This window comes from Homalodisca vitripennis, chromosome 3, assembly GCF_021130785.1.
Source record: "Homalodisca vitripennis isolate AUS2020 chromosome 3, UT_GWSS_2.1, whole genome shotgun sequence".
NCBI lineage: Eukaryota > Metazoa > Arthropoda > Insecta > Hemiptera > Cicadellidae > Homalodisca > Homalodisca vitripennis.
In genome coordinates this window covers 28,064,472-28,079,332 of record NC_060209.1, presented here as the reverse complement: position 1 = coordinate 28,079,332, position 14,861 = coordinate 28,064,472, and the positions used below count along the sequence as shown (strand labels likewise).

At 30.9% G+C, this 14,861-nt stretch overlaps 1 protein-coding gene across 1 annotated transcript; it reads right to left on the bottom strand.

The window, feature by feature from the left end:
• Nucleotides 1–2,968: 2,968 nt before the first annotated feature.
• LOC124356722 (probable N-acetyltransferase san) lies at nucleotides 2,969–12,915 on the bottom strand. Its single transcript, XM_046807895.1, has 4 exons — nucleotides 12,756–12,915; nucleotides 8,422–8,558; nucleotides 5,589–5,775; nucleotides 2,969–3,852 (listed from the first exon to the last, which is right to left on the bottom strand). Exons 1-4 carry the CDS (start codon nucleotides 12,761–12,763, stop codon nucleotides 3,675–3,677), a joined length of 510 nt encoding a protein of 169 aa, XP_046663851.1. The 5' UTR covers nucleotides 12,764–12,915; the 3' UTR covers nucleotides 2,969–3,674.
• Nucleotides 12,916–14,861: the final 1,946 nt, after the last annotated feature.

Genomic DNA, 14,861 nt, shown 5'->3' with positions numbered 1-14,861 from the left:
GCGCTTGACAAGAGCACTGTTGTTAAAGATACAGCTTAGTTAGCCATTTTTATCATAGGAATCGGCCAGAATGTCTCTATTACTTAGGAAATGGTCACTCTATTTTCAATGAAAGGCACTACTAAAGGCAGTGATATTTACAAGGCTTTATCTTTAACTTTGAACAGATTTGGTCTTAAGTTGAACAACCTGTCCGGTGTTGTTATTAATGGTGCCTCAGCAATGAAAAACATGAAGGTGCTGTGGCTCTGAGTTGAAGAGATGCATGTGAAAATAAACAATTCATACAATACCATTGTATTTTCATCAAGAACATTTGTGTACCTAAAGCGTTAGTTTCAAGGATGTCATGAAAGATGTGACTAAAATCGTGAATTTCATCACACCACAAGGATTGAACCATAAGGAATTACAGACCTTCCTTAAGTAGATGGATACACACTATGGTGATGTAGTATATTACACAGAGATTAGTTGGCTCACTTGAGGAAAGGTTTTTGATCTGAAAGAAGAAATCTATGTGTTCATGGAAAGTAAGGGAGAGGCAGTTCACCAGTTCAAAGATCCCAGTGAGATGGCTAATTTTGGGTATCTCGCTGAAATTTCAATCTATCTCAACGAGCTGAATATTCGGCTGCATGGAAAGAATGCTATGATACATAACCTTTTTGATAAAGTTGAGGTATTTGAGAAAACTGGAAAAGTTAGCTACTAAACGGCGACTTCACACATTTACCCACACTCTCACAATGCGAAGTTCAAAACCAAGAAAAGTACAGTGAAGCATTATCTGTTCCAAGCTCTGATTCTGGAAACAGGTTTGAAAAATTCAAGAAGAATAAAAAAATGTTGAGACTATTTTGTGCTCCATTTAGTGGGATGTGGAAGACTATCCTTGAAGCAATCAAATTGGAACTTATTGAGTTTCAATGCAACAGCGATTTACAGGGGAAATTTAAAAATGTTGGACTTTTGGAGTTTTATTCATGGCATGTTGAAGTAGATAAATTTCCAGCAATTAGATCTCGTGTTCTGTCCTCACCATCTCTTTTTGGTAGCACTTACATCTGTTAGCAGTTATTTTCCAAAATGAAAAACGTGAAGTCAAAATTGAGAAACCACATTTCTGACACTCATCTAGAGAACTTTCTTCGAATTGCTTCATCCAACATAAAAGCCAATTTTGACAAACTAGTGAAAGAGAAAGAATTTAAAGTTTCCCATTTAACTGAACAATCACCATTTTGATGTTTTGAGTTTTGTAATATTGATATTTACTGTAATTTATTACGTATACTTTAAGGTTATTTCTTTTAACCTGACACAAAATGTTCATATATGTATATATATTCATATACATACGTATGTAGATCAATGCGGCCCTCAAGCCCACCCATAATAAAAATTTGGCCCTTTATTAAGATAAGGTTGAAGAACACTGACTTATTGCTTAAACTAATGATGGTTTTAATTACCTACCATATTAATTAAATTATTCAATGAAACATGGGAAGTCTTTTGTTGATCCTACACGAATGTGTTTACCTTCCAACTGATGACCGATGGCACAGATGTTCATCAATACCGCTTGTGAACTGATAAAGATAGCACTTCTCGATCATATCGTTACTGGTGATGAAACATGTCAATTGTGAAACAATAATACAGTCTATGAAGTGGGGGCACACACATTCTCCAAAAAAGCCAAGAAAATGTCTACAAAACTCTGTAAGCGAGAAAGATTATGGCAACTGTTTTTTGAGTTACTAAGGGTGTGATTCTGGTTGATTTCCTTGATCGAAGATCAACAATTAACACTGAGAGGTACTGTGAAACATTACAGAAGCTACAGCGAGCGATACAAAACAAACGTAGGGGAAAATTGAGCTCACAAATGTTGTTTTTCCACTATAATGCACATCCTCATACAGCCAATTGTACACGACAATTCTTGGATGATTTTGATTGGGAAGTGTTTGACCATCCGCCTTACAGCCTACATCTGGCACCAAGTGACTACCACCTCTTTCCAACGATGAAGACCTAGCTCGCAAAGCAGTGACACTTAACTTTATGCTGGCATCAGTGACGCTTAACTTCATGCTGGCGTTAATCAGTGGTTAAGATCTCAGGCAGCTGATTTCTACAAAGCTGGAATAGAAAAACTTGTTTCACGTTATGATAAATATCTCACTTAGAACAGGGATTATGTTGAAAAATCGCCTACGAGTGTAGCTTTTAAATGTATCTAATAAAATTTTCCTATTTCAGTTGGTTAATTTTTTATTTCAAAATGTCTTGCTACTTTCTAGATAGCTCTCATACATCTCTTCCTCTTACTTATTAATCTTGGTTCCGACACTATAAAAACTTTAAGACTTTAACAGGCATTCACCCGAATTCATCCATTGGTTTACACAAATTTTATTGTGTGTGCATATTCTGGTGTATAAAATTTAACCAACTGTTTGGAAAGTAAGATATTTAAAAATGTTCAGAATGTAGTGTCTTCAAACACATCTTTGTTTTAGGCTATGTTTATAATTGATTGTTCTTTCACCTGGAAGGGAAGAAAGTTTTCCCATTTGGTACTGGTACCCATATCTGGTTAGTTAGATAGAAGTTCATCTCATCATGAGGATCAGCTGATCTGGTATAATATTCCTCATAAATCTCCAAGCCTATCAGTCATTGAGTTTCTCATCTCAATGATGACACCAGTTAGCCATTGAACTGGCACAAGCTAAATCATTAGATTTTCCTTCTTATCCATTTCTGCCTGAAACTGGCGCAAGCTAATTCATTAGATTTTCCTTCTTATCCATCTCTGCCTGAAGAGCATATATACAGTTGTGCTCCTTCACCAAGTCAATGAGGATGACTCCTGTCACCACTAAAACATCTGCTTCTAAAAATTCTAAGCACAATTATGTAACATATAGGAATTTTAAAAAATCACACCAAAACGTAAAAATGAACAAACAATTTATTTACTAGTGGCTTGAAGGGAAAGAAGAACAAATAAGGTAATACTATCTCATACTTGCAGTTGATCAACAGTTTTTACAATAGATCGTAACACACAGAAGTAACATCCCAAACTGATCAAATCCAATCATTTAAACAGAAACATATCATCTCCTTGACTGCTCTTACCATTTAGCTTCTCAAACAAATAAATATATACTTTTAATCACATAATAAAGAAAAAGAGAACACTTAAATTTTATATACACTAAGTTTCATGGCCCGTTCAAAGACAGTGTATAAGAATTAAAAATTAAATCATTGTATACGTCATAAGAAAATAAATAATAAAAGAGACCTTATCAAATAGCATATAAAAGCATTAGAAAATGGGAATATCTATATTTTCAAACAACATGTGTCAACAATAATTATTATTTCATCCGTTCATTTTGGCAGGCATCAGCTATTATTACAAATTAAAATTTTATAATAGATGACTATTAAATTTAAATAAGTTACAATGACAAAAAGGGTTGGAAAAAAAGGAAGACACGTCAGATTGACAATATTGTGATACAATAAAAATGTACAAGAAGTCTTTGACCAAATAACTTAGATTTAGTTATGTAAAACAGTAGCCAATCAAGAAATAAATAGAGAAAATGGTACAAACAGGTGATGTGGGCACGCATTTATAACTAATATCACTTCTCCGATACATGGTTGACTTCACCATTGGTTAACGTAGGTCTCAGCGTCTTCTGTAACACGTGAGCATCAGCTGGTTCTATGCGTTTGTAATAGTGTTTCTTTGTTTCGTGTATTTCAAAGCCAAATTTCTTGTAAAATTCTATAGCGCCTGTGTTGTTTACTTGTACATGCCTGTAACAAAACACAAAAATTAATAAAAAAATATTCTAAAAATTCTGTTTTTGGAGGGTACACAAAGTTTTGAAATAAAAATAAAAAAGTTTAGGGCTATAATTAAATTTGCAGAAGAAATTGTGTATGTAACTATTTATCAAACCAAAAAGAGACCAAATATCTCAAATAAAAATGTTTCAACTGTTATTTTAAAATTGAATGCTAATAACAATTTTTAATTTAAGAAAATCCAAACCATTTGTATTGCTTTAGATGTGAAAGTATTAATATTTCTGAAACTAATTGTATGTTCAATAACATATTCATACATATTTATATCAAACTCCATAGATTTACAAGACATGCAAAGTAGTTAGAGGAAAATGGTTTTGGCTGTGGAGTTGAAATTACTTGGCTTCAAAATCACTCTAGCAACACCCTGGTCAAAATATTGCCCATTCGACTTATATGCTAAATGTTGGTCTAAATCAGTGCATTTGTAAGATAGATAGGGTAGATTTACTGGAAACATGTCTTTGAGCTCAACCCCCTTGGCTCTAAGGACACTGAACAACTATTCTATTCCACATATATTCTACAGAATAACATGCCAGTTTTGGTAATAGTCTATGAATTTCTAAGACATCTACAATTATTTAAAAAAATGTTTTTAGATTTTGGTATCTGCTAGATTTTTTTGAAATCCTTAAAGTTTGCTTATAGAATATTCTTGTTTATTTTCTTAAGTTATATTATAATGAAATATCTTTAAGAAGTAATAAGAAATTGGAAAAAGGTACTCAATCGGTTTTATAACCTAATATCCTAACTTGGAAAAAATGGAAAGGTAGTAGTGGGACTAACCGACAGAAGTGACTTCTTATAACTGGCTGTGAATATATATCTTTAAAAAATATGTTTCCCAATTATTAAATGGTTAATTTTTATATTTTAAAATTATATGAGACACTAAATTCCTTAACATAAAAAGTCTTACATTTTCTATTAATTTTATTCTATTATTTTTGTAATATGTTTTACTAAATATTAAAGTATATTAAATATTTACACATTTTCCTTGTAATAATTTATATTAGGTTGTATAATTTGGTCTGTATCATTTTCACTACAATCTTGTATTTCCAAAGTAATTATTTCATTTTCATTGTCATTATAAATTAAAAATGAAATTATGGAATATGACTGAAATAAGAAATAACAATTCTGGCATAAAATCTTGTAAAGACAGCATCTATTGTTGTTCCATATCTAGTTGTTCTTATGTTTATATGGTTTGAAATTCTTAAATTTAATTTATCTTTTTAAAAATCAATTGATGGTTTTGACATTTCTACAGTAAAATTTGTATTAAAATCTGTTTTTACGTAATTTATTTTTTAAGTGAATGTAAGGTAAGGGCCAATATAATTGAGTAAAGTTTATAATTATAAATAACAGAATAACTAAGTTTCTTCCAGGATTAAATTACACAACGGCTTTGTTAGCTAGAAAAGATCTAATCAATTTATTTAAATCCTTTAAACATACATCAATAGCCCACCAAAAGATGTAGTCACCTCAAAAACTACACCAAAATCTACAAAAAAAAACTAAAAACAACAAAGTAGTATAATTTTGGATATTTTTAATATAATGGTCAAGAGGTTAATAAAATAATAAAATTGTTTCTAACCTCATAGTTTGTAGTTATTTGAGAGCAATTATAATTAATTATCTAATTAGATGGTACTTACAGGTAAATGTTATCATAATTTCCATCTTTTTCAACATAATTGAGAACATGTTGTACCATGAGGGTTCCGATTCCTAACCGTCTGTAGGGCGAGAGACAACCCAATGTCATTATGTACAGTCTACGAGCATGTTCTGACGTGTCGATGCGACAACATACTGCACCCACAACAATATCATTGTAGTAAGCTGGAAAATAACAATTAACAGATTAATTAAGTTTAATAACAAAAATATAAGATGTCTTCAAAATAAAAAAGCTTATGTTTATTTTTGAAGAGAAAGCTAAGAGTTCTGAGATTTGGTTTAAGAAATTGTGCATAGGGAAAATAAATACCATTTTGTCTCATACTACCTATGTGTTACAGTTGGACCTTGATATATTGAAACTCACGGGGAAATACAAAACTTCGTTAAATTGAGATCTACAACAATTATAGTAATAATGTACAGTAAGAAATGGTCGAGAGAGTATTCACTGCTATACCAAACTCCTTTGCAATGTCACTTTGTTTTCTTATTCCTTGTATCCACAGACTACAAGTTTGTTATCTTATCACAATAAAGTTTTTCATTTTGCCATCACTTTTACACGAAATCCTGTCACAGCTGAAAATAACGCTCATGACTAACTGAGAATTTGCTCCAACCACGGTAGCGTTCAAATCAATCTGAGAGAGGAGCGGTGATTCACCACTGGTGACAACAGAAAACAAAAAAATTTCGGTGATGGGGATCTTGACATGAAAAATACGGTAATGTACTTAAGTTCATTGTGATGATGAACTGAAAGTTCCTTAGACATGGCACCACACATTTATTGCAACAGGACTGGGTGAATCTGCTTTTCCTTATAATACAATAAAATCAAGTCAACAAATTACACAATACGAAAAACAAATTTATATTATATATTAACCCTCTGCAATCAGGAGGCTACTAATGTGGCCAAAACTTATCCCCTGCTCAACTCGGATGGAGCCTCAGGTGGTTGTCCTCTCATAGTGGCCAGCTGAGATCTGTGTCATCACTCAGTGCTTGTGTAACTATGTAAGTCACTGTTACTATGATTTAAATAACAGTATTTTACCTTCGGCTCTTAGAAAGACAAGATTTAATTGAAATTCTTAAATAACTTACACAGTTTATTACGTTTAAAGTTTAAACTTTATCGATTGGTTATTTATAATTTTATTTTAAACAAACATCTAATATTTAATTTGAATTATAGATTAATCTTGTTTTAAAAGTATTTTTATATACAGAATAAAAAATACAATCGGTCTCAAGTAGGTCTTTAGTATCAAAAGAATATAAAGTTGTTTCCATATTTTGAGCTTCGTCTTCACCAAATGCACCAGTATTTTACAAATTGTTAGGATATACTATAATAATACATACAGTGTCACTGATAGTCAGATAAAAACAATTCTGAACGATATTTACCACAATTTGTGCTGGAAATAGAGAAATATTAATTTAATTACTTATTTGACGGAGAGATAGCAGCACTTTCCAGTCACAATTGAATATGAACAGAATGTTGTAACTCCACAATACAGTGGGCCACACATAGTGGCCTGCAAAACAGTGATGGCCATTTGTGGCCCTCTGAGCTGAAGGACAGTATGTAGTAAATCCACGACCGCCCTTGTGGTCCGGCAATCTAAAGCGATAATCATATAAGTTTAATCTCGGTAGCAAAGGGTAAAAAGAAAAACTCTAAAATAACACACACACAGCCCTTGGGCGATAGTAGACTCAAACAACCCTCTGTTTGAGTCTAATCCCATTTGGAGTAAATCATTGTCATACAATCAGGTCAGTGACCTTGGGAGAATTGCTAGCATCTGAAATATATATAGTTCTTAAGATTATCACTTTTATTTAACAATACTAAAATTGTTTGATTCAACTTAAAAGTAGGACTGACAACAAAAGTTGCCATTCAGAGGACAATTCTATAATTCTTAAATACGTACAAAGAATTGCACTTCTAACAAAGTGAAGATTGTGCAATAAATACAAAGACATCCAAGTGGCAGGTGTTGCAGCCAACAGCTGGTACGAGAACAATAGAAGAGTCTAAAAAGAATAGAAATTCTAACAAATCCCAAAACTATGAGAAGTGTTTGATTTTTCTCTTTGCAACCATGGATATGAATTTTACATCAGATAATAAGTAACTCATTCAAAAGGTACATAATATAATAATATGCAACGCATGCCACTTCTACGATTAAATGTGTTACAAGTTTATTGAATATTTTTTTTTAAATTAATGGAACTATTACATTTTAGCAGTAAACAAAGAACTAAATGTTATCTAAGTATGCCTTATATTGTAAAATTTGATTTTATGAATTCATAGAAATTTTGTTTTCTAAAAGAATTCTGTAAGTAATTTATAAGGCAACTTTCTAAATAAAGGATCTAACAAGATGTAGTTATGGGGGAATAGTTATCTACAAGCACAAGAAATATTTTTCCATATCAAAAATTAAATTAGTTTTGCTGACTGTTCCCCAAATATTTGTCCTTAATGTCGATCTAGAGATATGTACCCAAAATTTATCAAGCTTCCTTTAGACATAGAATACATGTTTTTTTTCAACATTGCCAGCAATTTTTAAAAACAGGAAACAGCAAACATAGGAAAAAGAGACAATACAGTGGAGTTTATTAATTCAAATGATGAAAAGTATGAAATAAAAGAGCATTTAGTTGATTCAAAAAATTTTTTTAAACTAAAATTTTCTTGGCTCAAAACTACGAGATGAACTGAATAATTTAAGTATTTGCAAAAGTCCGTGAGGTAACCCAACATTCACTTACCTAATTTGGCCAATTCTCCTACTTCCAAAACATCTTTGTAAAATTTTTCATTGTACGATACTGGGAATACAACTGTGTTTAATCGTTTGAGTTGTTTTATGTTATGCTGCGTCACATCTCCAAGTTCAATTTTAGATCTGAAATTAAACAGTCAATAACCACAGGAAAATGGAAATTAAGAAAATCTAAAAAAAAAAAACTCAGAGTTAAGTTTTGCAAGTTAGCAAGATTTTCATTTGTTTCAAAATATTTGTAAACATCATGTTTATAGCAAGATTTATTTTTTTTAGTTTAAATTAAATATGAGAGTTAGACTATTTTTAACAAGAAACAAAGCTGTATGTATGTTTCTGCATTTATAATAAATTACAAGAGAATACAACGTGAAATGTCACAGGGATTTTCTTGCTGTAGCTAGCCTTCCTACCCTGTGTACAAGGAATGGCTAGCTGTTCCCAAACTATGAAGTTTTGTTTGAAACATTTGTTAGTGTCCCAAGCATGTTATAGTGTTGAAAAGTTTATCGCAAACAACTGTGTGACTGCACTACCAGTAGACTGACAATCAGCGCTGTAGGTGGGAACATTGGCAGGAATGAGTATGAGGGCATATACTGTATGTTTGACTGGTGCTTTAATAATGTGTGTTTGTGAAAGTTTTAAACAAATAATATCAATGTTTGGTATATATTTTGTAATCTCTACAGCAATAAAGACATTTGAATAAAAAAAATACTTCTGCACAGAAAAACAACCTTGTTTGTTAATTTGAACCAACTTGTCATTACAGAACCACAGAGTTTACTTTTCGGGTATTGTATCACATACCCAATTAAAATATTTTCCTTTATTTTTATGAGCATTTTTTACTATATTTTTAAGAATAATATTACCTTATTAACAATAAAACCAGCAAAGCAATTTAATCATTTTTAACAATATTCAATACAAATTAAAATAAATATGCAGTATAATTATCAGTTAATGATTTTTACCGAATAAATATTGAAATTTCATAGTTATTGACTAATAAGATCCAGTAATCAATTAACTCCTAGATCAATTTGATGCAATCAATTATTTAAGAGCACCTCATACCAAAATGTACCTAATATTTTTCACAATTTTCAATAGAAAATAAAACCATTTAATAATTAATAATAGAAAAGGTAACATCACTACAGTTTACACGTAGACATTAATAACCAGCCTATAATTCGTATTCGATTGTTTTGATTTTTTTTAACATGAATAATCCGATATTACAATTGATTCAACTTAACATATGATTTAAACTTAAAAAATTAATTTTGTTTAACTGATCATGAGTTTGTATATTTTACAGATATTCTAAAAACTTAATTAATCCATGGAGCGGTGGAATACTCCAACAATGGAAAGTTATTGGCGAGCAGTCAAGAGAATTTTGAAGAGTGGAATACTGGCAGACCATCTTTGTAAATTTTTGTATCACAGGAAAGTGCGCCTGTTTGTGGAGAAGCCTTTCCTCCATTTCACAAAAGTGGTTGCTCACTGCTATTTGAGCAAGCTATAAATATTGTAAAATTTCTCTGATATGTAAGGGTATGCCAAAGTTGGTTTTGTCATTTTTAACGTTATTTATTGTTGTTAATATATTTTAACCCTGAAACTGGCAATCAACATTAAAATATCGATCCAAGTCAGTTCTGTAGTGGCAATCGACATTATAATGCAGCTGATAAGACAGTTTATTTAGTACATAAGTCAATACCACCACCACTATTTATATCCCATTTCAAACAGAAAGAGTTGCTGATTTCAATGGTGAAATGTGTTTTGCTGTTATGGCAACAGCAATGTCATAAAGCTTACGATCATCTTCATCTATACATTTAGAAGCCAGTGAACATCTCTTTTGGTCTTTAGATTTACAATATCAATTTATAACGAGTTTATAATGGATATGTAGTGTTTTTGACAGTAATTTAATGATTTTAAAATAATGTGATATGTTGTAATTACTTAGTAGCCTAAATCTAGGTAAATCTAGCCTATTTTGCAGTGCAGTGACAATGTTTGGGAGCTAAAAAATATTAGTTATATATCATGCGTATGGTTTATAGCTTGTTATAGTGTTGTTTTAGGTTCTAATTTCAATAATGTCCCAAAACCTTATTGATATGTCATGTGACATTAGAGAACTTATTGACCTGTCAGACTCCGACAACCTAGTACTGTACTTGACAGTAACAACTAGATATCCCTTTATGCTTTCTGGAACCTCAAAGCCAATATTTCAGTAAAAGTTCAACATTAGTATTTATTTAGGGTAGGGTACGATAAGCGGATCCGGTTTTTTATATGGAAATTGGCAAAGAATATTACTTAATCATAACAATTGATATAATCAATCGATACTGATTAATTATTTTGAAATATTAACTTAAATAGTCTAGATATCAACAGCTGTAAACACTTTAAAATAATACACGTAGGGTAATATAGACTGGTAGGCCTCATGGTGTTTCCGGAGTGCGCAAAAAGCCCTTGAGGCTTAAGTGCATGGCAGTAGGCCACCCCAAGGGAAAAAAAAAAATTTCAATTTTATACAAGTTAAGTTATTTTGATTATTAAAAATGGCAGTCAATTTTAGAAAACTACATGACATTGCTTTGACATAAACAGATGATAAGACATAAATAAAATAATATATTGTTTTTGTGGCTTCAACATGTTGGACTCATACCGAAAACCCCATTATGTGAAATTTGTGGGAAAGAAACAACTGTAACTGTGAGAGGAGTAAATATGATTGTCTTCAGTTTTCCTAATTTTTGTTATAATAATTTGTTTGATTACTGTAAATATTAAATTCATATTTTAATCTAAAAACATATACTTGTTATTGAGGACTATAGATACTTTTATATCGATTGATAGTCTAGGATTTGAGATGCGAATATTAGGTATCGATGACTACATTCTTCAATAAAAAAAAAAACCGGGTCCGCTTATCGTACCCTACCCTTTGTTTATTATAAAATTAATATAATCAGTAAAATATTTCCATATTAAAATTTACATAGGAAAATTTTGATTTCGAAACCTGTCGCTCTAACCACTTTGCGTCTAAGCACCTATGAGCCTACTTTTGTGGATAGGTACTAATATTATTGCTAATTTTTGAAAATGATCGTAACCATACCAACAAATTTAGGTAGGCCTAACATCCCAGCACTTAAATTTAGAAATTGGTTATTCATTTATTTATTATTTTGTGGTGCACACAATTTTCTAAATTTTGGTAGCCAACTTTGGAAACATTTATTATATTTTTGTAAATATTTGTAAATAATCATACCCATGGTAATAAATTTAGCCTTTCATGTACTATGTGTTGTTTTTACAATATATTTATTTTTTCTTCAAGATGATCTGGATACCACTATATATTTTTTAAACTACATGAAATGAAGAATAAATTAGCTATCCTAGATTTCAATATTTTTTAATATTACGCTTTACAATGTGATAATATCCCACTAAATTTCAAAAATTAAAAAATTATTGTTAAAAATATTTGTTTAATTAATTATGTACAGCCTAATTGTTAATTATACATATAGTTAATGTTTTTAACACCACATTTCCTTGAAAAAAATTATTACACATGTAGGTTTATGATATAAACATGTTTTTTACAACATTTTTAAAGTAACTTACGGGTGCAAAACAATCAAAAATGGCCTGCCAACAGAGAAAAAAATGATTGCCACTTCTAGGATAAATCCGCGTTATGTAAGTTTTTTATGTATATTGAATTTGTATAATATATCGAATAATAACAACCAAGCAAGTAAAGGCCACTTAGTGAAGTCTCCTTACCACTGTAATGGGCACAGCAGGAATGGGGAAAAGAGTTAACAGATCCTAAACATATATTGCTTAATATAATTATCCAATACTAATGGGAAAAGATATGTCTCGATACATTAATTTGAGATAGAGAGAAAATCACTGTGCTGATCTGAAATAAAACTATCCATCTAGCAGAACAATCTAATTGGTGATATACCTACTGAAATATAACAGAAATCATAAAGGCTCAAAACCTGAGGTTAAAAATATTTCATTATTCAAGATGCTTTCAGATCAGGGTAAAATTTAATTTCAAAACAGTTAATTGTATTCCAAATTCATTTAAATGTTTGAATAGAAATCTAAAAAATTTAAAACATCAATGTCTCAAGAGTTTCTTAGATTACATGGAAAATAATTTTATAGTAAACATAACCTAACTCAAGATTCTTATAGTAAACCCAATAGTGAGAATAACTTAAACAAATATTTTACCTGGTCATATTGAACACTACGTAAAATGTAAATAAAATACAAAATATTTTTCCAAAATTCTTAAAATTCAAAATAGTTTTAAAAACTGAAGTTTAATCACACATGCACCATTACAAATTCATTTTCAATTTTTCTTCTTCCTAGATTTTTTTTAAGGAAGTTGCTCAGATTATGTCAAAGAAGATCACAGAAATATCACAAAGAAGATGAAAATCGACAGCTAGTAGAGACAAAGAACAGTGTTAGCAGGCTACATAGCCGGCCCTCTGCAATGTTTATATAAAGGAGATCGATGTAATATCGTAGATTGAGGTAATACCATGTTGTGTTTCAGAGACAACTAGAGCACTGTAACTAATGCTACTATATTATGGGAACAATCGAAAAATAACTGGAGGAAAACGGTCTACTAGTTTTTGGTCAAAAACTAAAATGTCTTTCTAATTAATAACAGATAAGTTCAACTTTGCAAATGTTAATCTTTAAAATGCTTGTATTATAATCCGTCTAAAGAGCGTTCATCATTATATAGTTACGACCTTTAATTTCTTTTTGTTATTATGAATTATGATGCAGTTCAAGACAGTTCAGAGTATATTTTCCAATGTAGATGTAGAATATTCCTCAATCTTTTAATACCTATTATTAACGGTTTTACAACGGTTCTTGAATAAGACAAAAATATTAATAAAGCAAAGAGAACGTGCTTAAAAAGCCACAAATGTTTTTCAACAAAAAGGAAGGAGAAATATATAAACTCTATGATCATACCAGGAAGAATATTGTCTTCTGAAGCTAGCTTTTGTCTTCTTTGTGGGGAGATTGGGCAGGACAAAGAATGTTTCAAGTTCAGATGTGATTTAGTGTGTATCTGAACAATGCAGTGCTGACGATTCTACAGAAAACTTTGCAACTGTTGTAGTACTGTAAGAGGTTTGGAGCTTAAGTCAAGTCAGTGTTAAGTAACTTTTAATGTACTAGTATCAAAATATCTAGTATATTGCCTATAAATTGTGTAATGGTTTAAGCAGAACATGTTTTAAAATAATAAAGACAGGTGCACTTTTTCTGGAATATACGTTATTGCCTCGATTCCCCTACAACTTAGGTAGCATGATCGTTAGAAATGCTGGAATCAAGGATTCACCAGACTCTCAGTCCATGAGGTTATGTCTTGGTTAGTAGACATGTATAACATACTGTATATTCTTGTTACTTGAGTGATATATACGAGAATGTTCAAACAAACACAAAATACCTTACAACTATTTAGTTTTTCACATGTTTGTGTTTGTTTTCACATAAAAAAATAAAAATTTTAATTCCAGCATCATATTTTTTGTGATCATCTTCTACAAAACACCAATACTTAACAGTTGTGTTAAGATAAACTACAGATGTTGATGTATTAACACAAGTTTCAAAATGGCGTCTGTTTACTACAAATTTTAATAAAGATATGCAAGAAACAGAAATTTACACTACCGTGATAATGAAAACAAAATTGTTATACTTTATTGATCTATGAAAAATAAATGAGAAAATGCGCTTTTGATATGAAAATAAACATATTCTCATATTGAAATGAAAATCTCCTTAAGTATGATCGCACAAGGGCAGTACTAATTAATTTTACGTGTTACTCTGTGTTCAATTTTATTGGGACCAAATAATATGTAACGTAAAATTATTTTTTAATTTTTATTTTCCTAAAGTTTTGCATTTGAGTTTTTCAATAACCGAAAACTTATTCCGGTTTCGAGTTTACTATTCTGGTTCCTTCCTATTCCTTGCAACTTTTTCTGTGACATGTAAATCGATTGTTAGAGATGCTAAAATAAAGAGTAAGGTGGGCGTTTAATTTATATCACAAAACCAGAGATACGATCCTTTTTTGCATTATTCTGTAAGTTATTTCGCCTTAGATGAACACTTTCCCAGAAATTTTGAAGTACGAGGAAGTTATAAATTACCTCCTGTTTCCCCACTTAAATGGCCCTTATACGCTCATATTTACATCACTGGATATGGTTGCTGAAACAAGAATTTCATTCCCATAGTTATTCACTTGTAGAAAAGCCCTAGGGTTTGCCTGTGAGTGATAGG